The sequence below is a fragment of the Psammomys obesus genome, unplaced genomic scaffold, assembly GCF_907164565.1.
Source record: "Psammomys obesus unplaced genomic scaffold, mPsaObe1.curated_primary_1811, whole genome shotgun sequence".
Taxonomy (NCBI): Eukaryota; Metazoa; Chordata; class Mammalia; order Rodentia; family Muridae; genus Psammomys; species Psammomys obesus.
In genome coordinates this window covers 13,341,003-13,359,312 of record NW_026585895.1, presented here as the reverse complement: position 1 = coordinate 13,359,312, position 18,310 = coordinate 13,341,003, and the positions used below count along the sequence as shown (strand labels likewise).

At 41.8% G+C, this 18,310-nt stretch overlaps 2 protein-coding genes across 9 annotated transcripts in view; one reads left to right on the top strand and one right to left on the bottom strand.

Moving 5' to 3' along the window:
• Mettl8 (methyltransferase 8, methylcytidine) overlaps positions 1-7,537 on the bottom strand; it is a 91,178-nt gene extending 83,641 nt beyond the window's left edge. For 5 of the 7 annotated variants that reach the window (XM_055600320.1, XM_055600321.1, XM_055600319.1 and 2 more), the window contains exon 1: positions 7,346-7,537. The gene's annotated coding sequence lies outside the window, so the exon portion shown is untranslated. Of the gene's footprint in view, positions 1-7,061; positions 7,106-7,345 lie in introns of all 7 variants that reach the window. The other 2 variants (XM_055600322.1, XM_055600323.1) reach the window with 2 other exon arrangements.
• A 219-nt stretch (positions 7,538-7,756) lies between these two features.
• Positions 7,757-18,310, top strand: part of Dcaf17 (DDB1 and CUL4 associated factor 17) — a 31,844-nt gene continuing 21,290 nt past the window's right edge. For both annotated transcript variants that reach the window (XM_055600070.1, XM_055600069.1), the window contains exons 1-5: positions 7,757-8,070; positions 8,424-8,527; positions 12,809-12,899; positions 16,451-16,587; positions 17,863-17,941. In XM_055600070.1, the coding sequence (XP_055456045.1) occupies positions 7,945-8,070; positions 8,424-8,527; positions 12,809-12,899; positions 16,451-16,587; positions 17,863-17,941 (537 nt within the window). In that variant the 5' untranslated portion in view covers positions 7,757-7,944. The remainder of the gene's footprint in view (positions 8,071-8,423; positions 8,528-12,808; positions 12,900-16,450; positions 16,588-17,862; positions 17,942-18,310) is intronic.

The window sequence follows — 18,310 nt, the reverse complement described above, 5'->3', positions numbered from 1 at the left end:
TGGCTTACGATTTTTACAAAAACAAAACAAAAAACCAAAAAAAAAAAAAAAAAAAAAAAACCCAAAAACAAACAAACAAAAAAAACCCCTTTGCGACATCAAGTTAAGTGCTTCTTAAAAAAACGTCGAGGTGGTGATGCACGTTTAATCCCAGCACATTGGGAGGCAGAGGCCAGCCTGGTCTACAAAGTGAGTCCAGGATAGCCAGGGCTACACAGAGAAACCCTGTCTCAAAAAAACAACAATAAAACAAAACAAAAAAAGGAACACACACACACACACCCAAAAAGAGTCACCAAGTTTTAACACTACAGGAAATTCTAAAGAGTTTGTACCTGATTTAAGTTAAAAGCTGTTTTTCTGCATAGTAACAAACCACCTCAGGGTGTTACACATGCAGACCAAACACCCTACCAACTGACCCATACCCAGAGTCTCACTCAATTGTTTTTTTCCTCATCGTTAATCTATTACATCTGAAGTCCTCTTACCCATCCTTCTAAAATTCATCTGCAGTTAGGCCAAGGCAGGAAAATCAGGACATCAAGATGACTGAATTACACAGTAAATTTAAGGCAAGTCTGGACCACCCACACTGAGACTTGTTGTTTTAAAAATCAATTTTATAAAGATGAAATATTTTCATACTAATGATATAGCTGTGCTTGTATTTGTTTTCGAGATTCCATCTCACTGTGTAGCCCTGGCTGGCCTAGAAACCACAGAGACCTACCTCCCAAGAAACACTGGGATTAAAGACGTTACCACCACGTCCTGCACAGCCAGTGTATTTTTACAAAAATACTTAAATCTCAGTGCTAGGAAGATGGCTCAGTGAGTAAAGTACCTGCTGTGCAAGCATAAAGACCTGAGTTTGGATCCCTATCAGCCACTTAAAAAATGCAGGGCGTGGTCATGTAGGGCGTGGTCGTGCATACCTGTATCCCAGCAACCTAGGAGCAGAGGTGGACAGATTGGGTTCGATGAGAGGCGCTGCCTCAAAAGTAAGTCAGAGAGAAATCAAGGAAGACTTCCAGCTTCAAACTCTGGCCTCCACCCATATACACACACAGGCATGCATGAACTACACATATAAATAAATTAATAAGAAAGAATTAGATCTGGGCTGAGTGTTATCATAAGACGTAGAACATCTTCAAAGCCTTTTCAGGGTTGATGTAGATTTTATAATTATCAATGCTGAGAATACCACTTTGCATAAGTAACTACTACAAACTGGCAGGAGGCACATTTAGGTCCATTTCAGATATTGTTGGAAATTCTGTCCTAATCACAAGCCAAAACTTATAAAACTCAAGCCTGCAACCCAAACAGCAAATTTCAAATCAAACATTCTAACACCGTATAATCCCAGGATGTAATAATTTGATCCTCAAATGCTGAAGAATGATGATAGGGAAATAAAAAAAATCATTCTTTTCTGTATTTAAACTATTCTGCCTCTGTAAGAACAGAAGAGCCTGTATCAATGTTATGTTGCGGTCTGGTGCTTTACATATGACTGTTAATTATTTTGCTCCCTGAGGTCTGCTGTCTGCTATGAGCTGACTCTCCAGTATACCAAAGTGAAGCTGTGTAACCTGGGCTCCAAATTATCCCTGATTGGCTGAATGAATACCTACACTTGGGCAGGGCAGAAGTGAGGCAGGCGGAGGCTTGGAGGACAGGAGATCACAGGAGGGAAAGAGAGGGAGAAGAGCTGGAGAGGAGGAAGGAGGTGGAAGGAGGAAGGAGGAGACTGCTATCAGTTAGACTAAAGGAGAACCACGTGGCTGGGAGGAGTTTACTCTGAGGATCGGTGATCAGTGATGGAGAGAAAGGGCCAGATGAGAAACATATGCAAGCATTTATGAGATACTGGATGGGAAGTAGCCCAGCTAGAAATTATTAGAGCAATTGGCATGGAATGCATGGCTGAAAGGTACAAGGTAGCCCAGGGGAGTGGTTTCTGCCCAGCCCCAGAGCTTGAGGCATATTAAAAATGTAACAGGTGTCAGTCTTTTATTGATATGGTAGCGGGTTAAATAGTGACTGCCACAAGCCTGCAATCAATAGCAAACATTAATTAATTTTTAGTTACTACAACATACAGACAGAAAAAATACTGCAGTTCATAACATACAATAGGAAGTGTGTTGTGTGGTGTAACAGCGTGTGTAATGTAGAGTGTGTACCCTTGTGTGTTTAGGACTAAGGCTGTAACAGGCAAGCAGTGCTAAAAACCCATCAGATTCATCACACATCTGATTTTTGAACGGATTCTTGGTTGTGCATTCTGAAACCTTTTACTATCGCCAAATTTCTCATGGCTCCCACATTCGGACATGTGATCCCATAATGATTGGAATCCAGTTTCAGAAGAGAGGCCAACCAGTACATTCTCCACCCCGGAGCCAAACTGACATTATTGAAACAAATTAGGTCATGCTACTCCCCTTCTCAAAGCCTCTGTCACAGAGAACAAACTCAAAAGCCTTTCTTCAGCCTGAATGGCTGGACATGGTAGGCCCCTGCCTACCACTCTGAGTCTATCTTCCTCCTGTATACAAAAGAGCCACACTAGCCTTCTGGACATTTTAGAACAAACCAACATGGTTGTTACAAGCCTCAAGAATCCTGTAATTGAGCATCCTGGAAGCCTGCCTTTGTTTGAGACAGGGTCTGACACGGCCATTTTGTAGTCTAGCCTGGGACTCACCTGGGCCCTCCTGCCTCAGCCTCTTGAGTGCTGGGATTACAAGCATGAACCACCATGCGTTCTCTTTCCTGAGACCTTTGCAGAGCGGTCCTCTTCAGCGTTCAGAGCTCAGCTTGAAAGCTCACCCTTAAAGAGGACTTCTCTGACCTCTCTGGCTAAACGGGGGCTTCTAGCTTTATGCTACTTCATAACTGTAACTTTGCTAGGTATGAATCATAATGTAAATGTTTGATATGCAGATCTGACATGCGACGCCTCTGAAAAAGTCATTTGACCCCCAAAGGGGTTGTGACCCACAGGTTGAGAACCATTTCTAGCTGGTCCTCCTCTCACAATCACTGTTGTACCCTAGGCCAAAAACAGGTCCTAGCCCAGGCAGAGGACAGTAACTGCGGAATGATGGCCTCCAATGGCCTTGCTTCAAATTTTGTTTCGGAACAAATATTCAAAAGCCTGAGTGCTTGCTTATTTAAATTGCCTTTCTTTAAGCAAATCATATAAACAGAAATCATTTTATTAACTTCCAAATTTATATGTTTTCTTGTCTTTAAAATATCATGGGTAAAATGTTAAGTATTTTGATAAAACAAAAAATGGGGGGGTGAGAAAAGAAGCAATATTTATTTTTATCTTACTCCCCAAACTAGAGAAACTGTAATCATAAGTTGTGTCTGTTAATGCTATTTTATTATCTACATTATTAAAACAAACAAACAAATTTTTTTTTTTTTTTTTTTTTTAAAAAAACGACAGGATCTTACTGGGAATCCACTATGTAGACCAGGCTGACCTCAAACTCTTTAGAGAAACACTTGCCTCTGCCTCCTCGGTGCTGGTACTAAAAGTATGCAGCACGATGTGAGTTCAGGGCTAGCCTGCTCTACAAAGCAAGTCCAGGACAGCAAAGGCTACACAGTGAAAACCTGTCTTGAAAAACCAAAACGAAACAAAAGTTACTGCTTTTTTGTTCTGTTGTTTTTTTGTTGTTTTTTCTTCCGAGACAGGGTTTCTCTGTGTAGCTGTCCTGGATTCGATTTGTAGACTAGACTGGCCTTGAAATAACAGAGATCTGCCTGCCTCTGCCTCCCTGATTGCTGGGATTACAGGCATGTGCCACCACCCTTGGCAGGTACTGTAAAGGCTGAATTCATAGGGATTTGTATTTCTCATTTCTACTTTAGCTTCCCATTGATTTAAAGACTAAGACGAGACTAAGTCTTCATTGATGTTAAAAGCACTTAGCTGTTGATCATAGATTCTACAAACTGATTTTGTACCATTCATTCATTCATTCATTCAACCTACACATTCGTTAACCATATTTTAAGTAGTGTGCTAGAGAGGCAGAGCAGTATTACAGCTCATTTTTCTGCCCAGGTTAGCTCAATATAGTGCCACAAACATATGCAGAGTAACGCAGGGATACATTCAGGGCTACTTAGCTGGAGGGTCAGGGAAAGCAGAGCTGGGTCCCTGGCAAGAGTCCTGAGCCTAACCGCTAAAAGAAAGAAAAAGGAAGGGGAGCTCTGGAGAAAGTCTCAAGTAGAAAGTCTTAAGCAAGTGGAGAAACATTAGAACAGGAACAGACATGAAGATCGGTCAACAGACAAGGCTGAGAATGCAGCAAGGCAAAGACAACATGTTTTATGCCGGTCACTAAGGGGTTCTGATCCATCCTCCATGGACCCTTAGGAATCTGAGCATGTATCTTGACAATGAGCCTGATAGAGAAACCCTTATTTTCAACCTGATTAAAAAAAAAAATCTTCAAAAAAGAAAAAAGATTTTTAACAAAAAGATAGTCAGAGAACTATCTTTTATCTGAGTGTCTTCCAGGGCTTAGGGTCCCACGTTTGGGCTTAGGGGTACACTACACAACAAGCTGTACATTTGCCACACGTGCAGAGTATTGAAAAAGTCCCTGCTAGTCTTACTTCAACTTGACACAAATTAGAATCAGAGAGGAGTAAACCATGATTGATAAATACTTCCTTAACAGCGGTTCTCAATCTGTGGGTTGTGACCCCCTTAGGGTCAAATGATCCTTTCATAGGGGTCACCTAAAACCACTGGAAAACACAGATATTTATATGATTCATAACAGTAGCCAAAACGACGATTATAAAGTAGCAACAAAAATAATTTTATAGTTGGGGATCACCACAACATGAGGAACTGTATTAAAGGGTCACAGCATTAGAATGTAGGCAGACAGGCCTGTAGGTCATTTTCTTAATTAGTGATTGATAGGGGAGGGCCCAGCCCATTGAGGGCGCTGCCATCCCTGGGCTCGTGGTCCTGGGTTCCGTAAGAAAGCAGGCTGAGCAAGTCAAGAGGAGCAAGCCAGTAAGCAGTAAGCACCCTTCCATGGCCTGTGCATCAGCCTCTGTTGGGGTTGAGTTCTTGCCTTGACTTCCCTCAGTGAACTGTGATTCAGGATATATAAACTAAATAACCCTTTCCTACCCATGTTGCTTCTGGCCATGGTGTTTCATTATAGCTACAGAAAATAACTAAGACACTTAACGTAGGTAAATGATGCTGTCCAGTGAAGGTCAAATAAAGTCAAGGCCCACTGGACAAGGGAAAGCTTCCAGGTGGTTTAAATAAAGATTGGGACCACTGAGTAATCTCTAACTTTAGAAAAATATGTATAGGTCTCAGTGTAAGGAAAGTATGCCTTGAAGGATAGGGCAGACTGGCTAGCTTTCTGAATTTTAAGGTCTAGCAGAACTGAATCAATGATCACAACGAGTAGGCATTCACTTGAACTTACTGCTCATATAGTTCTGCTCCATTTAGCTTACAAGTGCCTGGCTATTATAGTTGCATATAAGATACACAGGACTTTATACAGTGTTATATTTGCATGTACTTAACATACTAAAAATACTTTAACAATGGATCTTGGGTTGGATTCTGGTTTGAGACATTCTGCAATGAATGACTATGTGCCACTAAGAATGATGTGACAGCTTTGTGCATTAGTAAAATCACTCTACAAAAACTTCAGCAGGTTGGGATCGAAAGTATCCAAGTATAGGCAAAAAAGAACAATCAGAAGGCTAATTAATAATGTGATTTAAAAAAAAAACCCAGGAAGGCACAAAACTGCTTAGATGAAAAGATTGGACAGAAATAGAATCAAAAAGACTGGGTTGTGGGAGAGGCAAAGACAGTCTAATGACTCTCCTTGGAGAGCTTGGTGGTAAGATAAATACCACAGGAAGAGAACATTCCAGAATGATGGGTAAGAAGAGTGGGGGCTGCCCAAGCTGTGCACATTGTGCAGTCCCTTCTTGCTCTCCCACAGCCCCAGCCTGCTCACTGGCTGTCAAAAATGATGAAAGAAATCATTTACTGTGATGAGTTAGGGGTCAAGCTTGATGCCATTCAGGAAGACCTGGAAAACTCTTAGAGTTAACTGGCCTTGAAGTATCACACTGATAGGAATGCAAATAAAAGAGAAGCATGTAAATAAACTTCTCAAGCTTACAGAGTTCCCAGAGGACAGGCAGTTAGATCTGGTAGAACCAGAGAACTTTGATCCAAACAAAGAAAGACATTAAATGGAGCAAAAGAGGGGTGGTCTGTGTCCAGCCATTAACTAACTCACTGCTGGCACTTTATATGAGGAAGCGAGTGAAAAGAGGGTCCAATCAAAGTATGGTCACTACTCGCTATTGTTTTTGTTGGAATATTCAACTATAGTGGTGTTTTAAAAATTATGTGAAGAATCAGCACAGTTTATATCTGCTTAAAAACTCTGCCATGGTGGGAGAGCACAGAAAGCGAGGAGCTGCAGAGAGAAGAAAGAGAAATGATGAATGCAATTCAGCAATGATTTGCATTTCGCTTCAGCCAAAGAAAATCCAGCTATATTTTTCTGGGTTCCAGTTCTCTCAGTGACAGCTGCCTTCATGAATGACCAAATTAACCATTGTACAGCGTTCTAAAAATATACAAGGCACTCCACCCTATGCTATAAGCAAGTCATGAAATATTGGAGGGTGGGGGGAGAAAGGCAGGCCCAGAAGAAAATAATCTACCCCTCCCTCTTAAAAATAAAAGTTAAATTTTGACCCAGCGCACTCATCCAGTATTGTACTTTTGTCAGTCAGAAAGCTGGTGTGCTTACTGACTTTTCCTTTAAGCACCGAAGATCAAGGAGCATGCCAAGTCTAAGCGGGGGGGATGCAGAGCCCACACTAAAGGGGTTTACGTTCAGGAAACGGGTGGTGTACAGTTAAGGAAATTTTAGTGTGCTGGAAATTTTGAACACACAGGCAGAACTAGTTAACAGAGAATGTTAGTTTTTCCTTAGGTAAATCAACTAGATTACCTTAGGCAGTCCAATAACAACGCAATCATTTCATATATTATTCCCTATAAGGAAAAATAGGAGGAAGAAAACACAGCAATTACCACAAAACCAGCCCAGGGTCCCCACTGGCCACACAAGGGCGGGCCTCTGGGAAAAAGAAATTCAATCCTACTTTGGTGGGAAACGCTGCATCTTTCACTAGTAATCACAATGCAAAAGCATAGTGTGTGTACAACCAAAAGTTCAAGTCAACCTCATCCACAACGTCCCACGTGCGGCTGAGGGAAAGCCACCGGGCGTACCTTTGGAGGGTCCCACTGGACACAACACCTCTCCGAACACGTGGCCAGAACCTCGCAGGGCTAAAGTGGGGGCTGGCAGTTAGCCCCCAGCACCAGGGCGGGAAGGGATTGGGAGAAATACAGATGAAGCAGCGCCCCCAAGGGTCTACCCACCAGCCGCGTGCAGCCAGGAAAGCGACCCGACCCACTGCGCAGCCGTACTGCGCAACCTACCAGGGTCAGGAGGGAAGGAATATGGGAGGGGAGGGGCGGGGCCATTCCTCGCTTTGCTTAGTGGGAATTGTAGTTCTGAGAAAAAGAGGCCCGGGTCGAAAGAAACTATAAAAAGGCCACGGGAACTACATTTCCGGGAGAGGGAGTGGCTACGGCAAGCCGCGAGGTGCAGCTGCAATCCCGAGAGGCAAAGGAAAGGCCAAGAAGGCGCTGTCGGTTCTGTTCCTTTGCACCAAACCCTTGTGGTGCTAGCTGTTGGTCTCTGTCCCGAGTGCCCAGTGCGGACTCCCGCCTCAGCCTTCCTTGGAGCCTCGCAGGCGGCAGCTGCCACCCCTCGCGGAAGTGAGGGGCGCGCCCCTCTTGGGCCCTGCGGACCGCGAGCTTCCATGGGCCGGACCCTGAAGGCCAATGTGTGCCAGAGGCTGAGTCGCCGGGCTCTGGGCTTCTTCGCACGCGATGCAGGCGTGGTGCAGAGGACGAACCTGGGCATCCTGCGGGCTCTGGTGTGCCAGGTGATGCCCGCCGTAGTGAAAGTGCCTGGGGTCCAACCTCCTGCCGGTTGTTTGCTTGTTTTATGCGCTCTGATTCCCTTTTGAGGGTTGTAAGTGGGGAGAGGCATCCATGTCCTGCAATTAGGGTGTTAGAATATAGGTACTCATGGGTCCGCCTCGTGGCTTTAGTTTTAAAAGTCTTCTTTTGCCTTCCTACAAACCAATCGATCTAAAAGTTGGGCATGAATTAAACCAACACGTGTGGACAGAAAACTAGAAAACAATGTACTTAAAAACCGTAGATTTACGCCACCCACCTAAAATGCTTCCATAGCTGAGTACTTTTCTAAAGTGAAATTCTTTGTTTTTTCCAGGAGAGTACTAAATTTAAGAATGTTTGGACAACTCATTCCAAGTCACCTATAGCATATGAGAGAGGAAGAATATATTTTGACAATTACCGGTGCTGTGTCAGCAGGTAAATTCTTGGTGATGGTTTTTTCATGTAATTCACCTGACCGTAGTTTTTGCAGAACCACGTGGCTACTTTAGTGCTTAGTCAAATAGGAAGATTTTTTTTTAAAGAGTCCATAATAAAACTAGATGGAAAATGCATGTGATTTTAAAACCTCGTTAAATCTAAAGTTGCAGGTTTCATTTTTGTAAATACTTATTTCACTCAAAATTATAGCACAGGCAAAATAATATGTTGCTCGGCATTATTTGCTGTTTTATAGCATTTAAAAGATCAGAGTCGAGAAAATGGGTTGTGAAATAATTAGATGCTGCTTAGGAGATGAGTATTTGTATTTTGTTTTAGAAGTACTTATTTTTTTTTTCCAAGAGAAAAAATATTCAAACAAAAACAGTATTTATAGACATATAGTATTTAACAGTCATCCTCATCTTCAAGCATTCAAGGTCAGGCTGAAGAAAAAGCCACACTGAATTGATGCTTCCATGCCTGTCACCTAGATTAAGAAATTGAGCTGCCTCTCTTTATGTTGGCAAATATTTTAAAGCATATTCTAAATATACATGGTCCTAAACGCCTTTAATCCCAAACAATGACGGTAAAGTTAGTTTGTAGAAGAAAGCATCCATGTTTGAAAGTGATGTCTAATTGAGTGGCAGAAAAAAGATTTGAGAGAGGAAAGAGAAGCTACTTAAGGGAGCAGGTTTACAGTAAAAGGTTAAAGAGAACGAGCAGAGAAAGAAAGAGAAGATTGGAACAGATTGCTGGAGTTAGTTTGAAGCCAAGTAGAGCAATTCAGTGAGAAACAGAGAGACGCCATGTGGAATCAGTCAGATAAGACAGGCGTTTGAGCCATAGCAGCTGAGGTGAACCAGCCAGCCAGAGCTGAAAGAACAAGAGAGGGTGAGCTTATTCAGCCAGTAAGTCTCAGAAGCTGAAGACATTCCAGGCCTAGGTTAGATTGTATGGAGGCTAGAAGCTTCAAAGACTGGGCCTAGGTTAGCAGATGGAGGAAGTAAGCTTCGGAGATGACAATCTATTCAGGCAAGTAAATGCTACTTTTACCCATGTCCCTTCATCCCCCCCAACTTTGGATGTAACTTCCAATAATTTACAGAGTACACAGACACTTGACCCTTTCCACATCTGTTGCAGACAGAGTCGGTTGAATTAGAAAGGTCCAGGAGCTCCTTGTTTTGCTTCTCTCCCCAGGCAGTCGTCAAGCCAATGCTATGGAGATGGACACAGGTGTTGAGGGAGTCACTGGCTGCCCTAATAGTGAAAGCTGGGCAGTTTAGGTGGAGGGAAGACACAGCTCAGGGAAGAAAGATGAGGCCAGTCTGAACTTACGAAGAAAGAGAACTAGAGTCAGGACCCCAATCTACACTGTAGTGACTCTACCGAGGAGGAACCTTCATGGGGCCTGGGCAGAAAGGAGCCTCAAGTTTCAACTATACTAACAGAGGACTCATCCCAAAAACACATGGCTGGGGCTAGATGAAAATGGTGTCAGCCTGCCCGTTCTTCTGAGTCAGAGCAACAGGAGGAAGGATCCTGGGGCTGTTAGTCATAACAGCTTAGAGCTGTGATACTATCTTGCTGAGCTAGAAAAAGGAAGGGAACATGCCCGCTTCAAACACAGCTCCCGCTATTACGGAATCCCAGGAGTTTTTCTTGAATAAATGCTTCTTTGTGTGCTTTTATAAAAAAACAGCCAAAGGCTTTAAGTGGTTGTCCCTTAATCATCAGTTTTTCGGAAAACAGTGTCTCTAAGCCTCTGACTCCAGCAATAGAGATCTGGACATCCTCTTGTATGTTCATGATGCTTACTCACCACCATACCCTGCAGTGTTCACAGTGACTCTTAGGTACCAGCTAATACCAACACATTGCTTTTCCAAATCAGAGACAGTTGATTTTAAAAAGTTCAGACAGAGTAAATGCCATTGATTAACGTCTTGGTGATAAATGATACAGGTGTTCTTCATCATGCTCTTGAATGTTGCACCCAAGGTAGAATCACATGAGATTGCTTTCACTCCTCTGACATTCAGTTTGATTTAAACCTTTGAGTTACTGAGAATATCAGAGGTGAATAAAATGTCATCCTAAAAATTGCTTCTCTTCACAGTAGTTGAACTTTAAAGTTCATCCATTAAAAAAGAAAAGAAAACATCTCTGGCCACATCTCACCAATGCTCAGAGAAGGAGAACCTTGTGGGTTGGGGGTGGGGGTTGAGTAGCAGGATATAGCCCCAGCTCAGGGAAACGAAGGCAAGGGGGATTGCTTGAGAACAGCCTTGGGACTGTAGCAAAACTGTTTCAAAAGAAAGCATCAAGGGTAGAATGCTTGCTTTTTTGGTAGGGACTGCATGGGTACAGTTCTGGGGATAGAGCCTAGGGCCTGGCTGAGCACCTTCAATGTTTCCCAGGCTAGCCTTGAAGTTGCTGGAAGATACAATGTTCGATGATAGTGGAACTAGATACATATTTAATATTCTGAAAGAAACAAACTACACATAAAAAGAGTTTCCTTTTGTATCCACAAATGCGCATTCAAACTAAGGTGTCTAAGGGTTACATTGCTGTTATGAGAGAAACTTGGGGAGGGGAGGGTTTGTTTGGCTTATGCTTCCCCTATTCATCCTTTAAAGTCAGGACAGGAACGCAAGCAGAATAGGAGCGTGGAGGCAGGAGATAATGTAGAGAAATGTTGCTTACTGACTTGCTTCCCCTGACTTGCTCATCCTACTTTCATATAGAACCCAGGACCACTGGCCTAGGGATGGCACCACTCACAGTGGTACCCTATCAGTCACTAGTTAGGAAAATGCCCTACAGGCTTTCTTACAGCCTGATCTTAACATTTTCCTAATTGAGGCTCCCACCTCTGTGGTGACTCTAGCTTGTGTGAAGCTGACATAAAACTAGCCAACATATTTTTTATCTATATATTACAGTTTTTTAAGTTAGAGCAATAGAATGAACTCAGTGGAGTCAACAGACATTTTCAGTAAAGTGTGAGGATTTAAGAATTCAGTACAGTGCTATTTTGTAAAGCAATGCCCCAGCAACTCCATTTACATAAGGAAAATCTAGAATATGAACCAAAATGTGTGTTCAAATGGTTGTATTATAGCATTGTAAAAGTAACTTTTATGTGCCTGATTGACCTAGGCCTCATCCTGGTTCTAGCCTTAGTTCAGTCTAAACTAGGGCTGGAATGCTTTCAGCCTCTGAGATTTACTGCTGAATAAGCTCACCCTTTCTTGTTCTTTCTGAGCTCTTGCTGGCTGGTTCAACTCAGCGGTTCTGGCTCAGACTCCTCTCCCAGCTGACTTATTCAATCTGGCTTCTCCCAGCTTCTGACTGAATTACTCAGTTTGGCCTTGTACCAACTTTGGCAATCTGTTCTAATCTTCTTGTTTCCTTTTCATTCTCTGGCTTGGTCTGTCGTGTCTAACTTGTTCTCTCTTCAACCTCTCTTTCTGTAAAAATGCCTCCTCTCTCCCTCATTCTCTCTGCTATTCCCTTAAGCAGGTTCCCTTTCCTCTCTTTCCTCATGGGAGTTGGGCATATCCTAGTCGATAAAATCTTTCTTTGACTAGCCACTTTTTCTGCCACTCAGTTAGACATCACTTTCAAACATGGGTGCTTCCTTCTATAAACTAATTCTACCTTCATTGTTTGGGATTAAAGACATTTACCACCACACCTGGACCTAAGCTTTTCTTTAACTGAAACTTGCTCTATATCAGGCTGGTCCTCAGAGCTGCTTGCCTCTGTCTCCTGGGGTTAAAGGTATATCTATATTGCAACCAGATCATACAGACCTAGAAGATCTCTGGATGTGATCTCTTGCCAGAGCAGCTATGTTCTGAATTAAAATTCCTCTTCATAGTATAAACTATTTTAAATATTTTTATTTTAGTTATGTGTAGGCACCTGTGTGCACATGAATGTTTGGTGAAGGTACTTGCAGGGACCAGCTGCATCGGATCCTCTGGAACTGAAATTCCAGACACTTGTGAGCTTCCACATGTGGGAGCTGTGAACCAGCAGAGTAGCAAGTGCTCTTAACTGCTGAGCCATTTCTCCAGACCCTAAGATTTTTTTCCCTTATGTTTGTGTATTATGAATTTGTGATCAAAAAAGAACAGTTAAAGGAAAACAATAGAAAGTTGGAATTTGGGACTACAGACATGTGAAAGAAATGTCTCAAATATGAGCAAAGACTGCTTCAGTTCAAAACTAATAATAATCTGCTTTTCTTTTTCTCTCCAGTGTTGCCTCAGAGCCAAGAAAACTTTATGAAATGCCAAAATGTCCCAAATCAGAAAAAATTGAGGATGCTTTGTTATGGGAATGCCCAGTGGTGAGATTTCCTTCTAGAGCATTGGTTTTTAAAGCTTCCCCCCATCCAACACCTAAATGTTTGTTTGTTTATTTTTACATTTCATTTAAAAAAATTTCATATGCTCTGCCATTCCCTCTCCCCATTTCAGTGCCTTCCAGTTCATGACCTTCTTGATCAGTGTGTATACCCACACACAAAGTATATAAATAGAACCTTCCGAGTCCATTTACTGTTGCTCATATGCATATGTGCTTAGGGCCGACTTTGGGTTGGGTAACCTGTCAGGAGGCTAGTCCCTTACAGGGACTGATTTTCCCTGTCTTAGCAACCATTAGCTGCCCGTAGCTCTTCATTTAAGGGCGAGGCTTTGTGAGATTTCCCCATTCATTTTTGGGGTGTCAGCTAGTGTTGTCATTGTGCAGGTCTTGTTCAGGCAGCAGCATTGTTGAGAGTTCATGGGCACAACTTTCTCTCATATATAGAAATCAACCTCACAGCAAATGTGCTGGTCATCTGGCTTTTGCATCCTTCCTGCCCCCTCTTCCATGATGTTCTTTGAAAAGCATTCTAACTTAAAAGAACTAGTCATTGTTAATGTATTACTTCAAGGATAAAATTTTAAAATGGTTGTGATTCCCGAATCTTTAGAAGAAACAAGAAGAGAATTTATCTTCTTAGTGTCATTACAAAGTTATCTTATTCCAGGCTGGTAAGATAGCTCAGCAGGTTATGTGCTTGCTGCCAAGCCTGAGGAGCTGAGTTCAATCACCAGGACCCACATACAGAAAGAGACCTGAGCTCCTAAAGGTGTCTGCTGACCACTTTTTGCACTCGAACGCGTGTGTGCGCACACATAATATGTATTTTTTACTCAGTATTTGGAATTTATATATTTTGAACAGGGTCATGTCTGAGCCTAAGTTAGCTTAAGACTTGGTCTGTAGCTGAGGATGAGCTTGGACCTTGGACACCACCACCCCTGAGTGCTGGGATTATGGGCATGCACCGCTATATTCAGTTTATTATGAAAATTTTTAAATTAGAAACAATTTGTAAGTTTTATAAAGTTAGAAACTGATTAAAAGTTTTATAACAAGATGAGGTAGTTTATAATGTCTTAGTGTTTGAGATCATTACATGCCTATACTAAATTATTGTGAGCAAATATTATGTATATCTTTGAAAGTAGATTCTTTTTTATTTTAGATTTACTTATTCATTCATTCATATTGTGTATATGAGTGCTCTATTTACATGTACGCCTGCATGTAGAAGAGGGCACCAGATCTCATAGATAGTTGTGAGCCACCATGTGGTTGCTGGGAATTGAACTCAGGACTTCTGGAAGAACAGCCAGTGCTCTTAACCACGGAGCCATCTCTCCAGCCCTGACAGTAGAGTCTTATAAAATTCCACCTATGATTGTAGCTAGGAAAATAATAGTATAAAAATTAAAACTACAGTAGCAAAAATCATCCTGTTGGGCCAGCATTGCCCTGGCATACACCTTTCAGGACACTGTTTCCTTTGGATGTTAGCATTCAGACTATCAGAGAAGCTAGGAGGAATTAGTCTGGGGTCAAAATAAACAGGGAAGATGGAAAATTCCAAAGATTAAATAAGGGTATTTGTAAATTTCCTCCTCCGTCTTTAGTACTACTGCTTCTAATAATGCTATCGGGCACAGTAATCATCAGCCATCTTAGCAAGCTTTTTACTCACAGCCCATCTCTGAGGGACAGTTCTTTCTTTTTTAAATCAGCATCATTTCTAAGAAATCCTCCTAGGAAGCACTGCATAACAATGTCTGTGAGCCTGACTGCCCACTCTTTAAGAAAAAACTCCTGGTCTGTAACAAAAAGTACTGTTTAAGCCATGAGCAGCAATATTCTGAATTGAATGTTAAATTTTTTCCAGGCTGTTTTTTCCATAAAGCTGTAATTTTTTAAAAATTGTCATCCCACTATAATTACTCTTTTCATAGAAGCTTCCTTTTTAAAAGTTAGAAAGTTAGAAGCCTGTTTTCAGACTCTTTAATTGAAAGCTGTAAATAATTGTGCCTTAAGCAATTTAAAGCCTTTTAATCTATTTTCTTGAGGTGAGATTAGAGAGATGATAGGTTTCTTAATTGAGAAAGTTTGACTATACCAATTCAGACACCTAAAATATAGAGCAGTCCTGGAAAAATAAAGTTAACCTCATTTCTAGTCTCATTCCATAAACATTTAAATGGTTTTGTGTTTATTTGTGGTGACACAGATTTTTTTTTATGAAGAACACAGAGGAATGCTGTATTAATATATAAATGCAAAAGTACTTTAAAATTAGTACTCTGTTTTGTATCTGAGATAATATAGGAAATGCCACTTTTGGTTTAAGAAAATGGTTGAGATCTGTAGTATACACTTGCTTCAGATGTCTCTTTAATGGACTAAATAGGAATCGTAGATACAGCTTGCAGATCTACATGAAATGTTGCATAAGTTATTGTGGTAGAAAAGCATTCGTGTAATTGCCTGTGAATTAAGATAAATAATTAACACATTTAAAAATTATAGCATCAGCCAGGATGCAGGAAGATCAGTTCAGTTAGTTTGCGCTATATAGGGTCTGCCTGAGAAACAAAAAAATAAATAAATAAAATAAACAAGGCCAAGCAAACTAAAAGCAAATGGTGGTTTCCCTGGAATTTGAGAGGGAAGACAGCTCTGGTAGCTTATGCGGAGGCCATGGCCTCCTCTTTCCTGTTTGTGTTTTACCTATATTTCAACTTCCCAATTTGTAACTTCTCAAAAATCAACATGTTCGCTCCTCTTTCCCTTCTGAAGTAGACCTGTGCCAGTGAGATGGCTCAGTGGATAAAGGCACTTGCTTCCCAGTGATGCCAGCAAGACAACCTGAGATTGAGACCCAGATCCTACATAAAGCCAGAAGGAGAGCTGAGCTTGGGGCCACACACCTTTAATCTCAGTACTTGGGGCAGAGGCAGGCAGATCTGAGTAGTAGGCCATCATGGTCTGCATAGGTAGTTCCAGGCCAGTCAGGACTACATGTCGAAACCCTATCTAAACAAACAAGTAGAAAGGAAAAACTGGGTCCACTTCTTCCTGTGGCCTCCACATGTACACTGTGGCCTGTGCACCCTTATGTACACAATGATGATAAATTAAGCATTAAAAAGTAAATAATGGGGCTGGAGAGATGGCTCAGAGGTTAAGAGCACTGTCTGCTCTTCCAAAGGTCATGAGTTCAATTCCCAGCAACCACATGGTGGTTCACAACCATCTGTAATAAGGTCTGATGCTCTCTTGTGTGTAGATGTACATGAAGACAGAGCACTTATATACATAAAATAATTAAATAAATGTTTAAAAAAAGTAAATAATGATTAAAATGGTTAAAGTAACAACCCATAGTCTTGTCTTTCCTTGCCTTCTTCATTTGCACAGTTAATATTTCTTTGGTTGACTTATTTGACGAGGTGTCTAGTTGGTTTCTTTGGGCATACAGTAGTACAGATTGTTCACAGCCAAGTGGTTTGTTTTTACACCTTTTTTTTTTCTTTTTAGGGAGAAATACTTCCTGACCCATCAGACTATAAGTCCTCACTCATAGCACTGACTGCTCATAATTGGCTGCTTCGAATATCAGCAACTACAGGGGAAATCCTGGAGAAAATATATCTTGCTTCCTATTGCAAGTTCAGGTACCAGCTGTGAAGTTATTTAAAACATTGTAAAAATTTGAGGCCTGTGGCCCAGATACAGTTCTGCCCTGTGTCCCCAGTTTTCCCCGTGTGTCTTATGACTCCAATTTGTATAAACTACTCTTTTTATTCCCTCACTTTGCTCTATTTGGAGATCGGAGGCTAGGAACCTGCGTTGTTTATCTTTGTATTCCTAATAATTAGCCTATACACAAGAGTTAGAGGTAGGAGGCTGAGGGGCTCTCCGTTATGGAACAATCCAAGAAGTGCAATTTTAACTACTCGTTTATACTTAGATGTAAATTTTAGAATGAATGTGAGTATGCAGCTTATAAAAGTAATATCTTTAGTACTTTTTATGAGTTCCATTTTAAATTGAAAATGGGCACGCTTTTAACTGGAGCACTCAGGAGGCAGAGGCAGGCGGATCTCTTGAGTTCAAGGCCAGCTTGGTCTGCAGAGTGAGTTTCAGGACAGCCAAGACTACACAGAGAAACCTATCTTGAAAAATCAAAATAAGTAAAGAAATAAAAATAAATTGGATATGGTTCGAGCGCGTGTGTGTATACACGTGCGCGCACAGTGATTGCCATGTGTGCCCAGTGCCCATGGAGGTCAGAGGAGGGCTTCGGATCCCCTGGAGCTGGAGTTATGGATGGTGTGAGCCGCCACATGGGTGCTGGGAGCTGAGCCTGGGTCATCTACACCAGCAACAAGTGCTGTTAACCACTGAGCCATCCCAACGACCTCCTCAAAAAACAAGCCGGCATGGCAGTGGATGCTTGTAGTCCTCCAACACTTAGAAGGTGGGGCTGGGAAGATGAGGCTTTCAGTTATCCTCAGCGATATCGCAAGTTCAAGGCCAGCCTGGGCTACATGAGGCTTGTTTCAAAAAGCCAAAACAAGTTTTTTTTAACTAGAAAAGAGCTATTTAAGACTCTAGAAGAATTAAAATTTAAGTGGAGATGTATAAGGATCTAGAGGAAAATTTTAAAGCTATTTGTTTTAAAATTGATTATTTTGCTTTTATAATTTGTTACCAAAAAAAAAAAAAAGAAAAGAAAAAACCCTTAATTATAAAATACCACGCCAAACACGGTAGTTTATGCCTGTCGTCTTAGCACTGGAGATCAACAGTAGGACAGCGGGGTCAAGGTCAACCTGGGCCGCCCAAAGAGTGCTAGGCCAGATTTTATCTCAAAAAACCAAAAATGCAAAATAAGCCAATAAAGTACAATGCTTTGATTTTGTGATTGCTCTCTGTTCCTTCCAAAGGTACTTGAGCTGGGACACCCCTCAGGAGGTCATCGCAGTCAAGTCTGCTCAGAACAAAAGCTCGGCGGCGGCTCGCCAGGTCTGCAGCCGTGCATCCTCGGGACCGCACACTTGGGAAAGCTAATGGCCGTTGGTCTCGGGAGAGGGCCGTGCACATTTGAAGCAGACTATCAGTTGGGCTTCTCTCTATTTTATATTTATTTTTGGGTCCTGAGAATTGGACCCGCTTGCCTGTCCAAGCTATAGTGCTGAGCCACACCCCTCAGGCATGGCGGTGCAAGCCCTTAAGCCCAGCACTTGCAGCAACAGGAGGGAGGATCTCTGGCCAGCCAGGGCTGCACAGTGAAACCCTGTTTAAAAAAAAGCATCACCCAGAATTCACTAGACTTTATAAAGCCAAGAACTACCTATCAGGAAACTTATTTCTGTTGGTAAGGAACTACTTAGA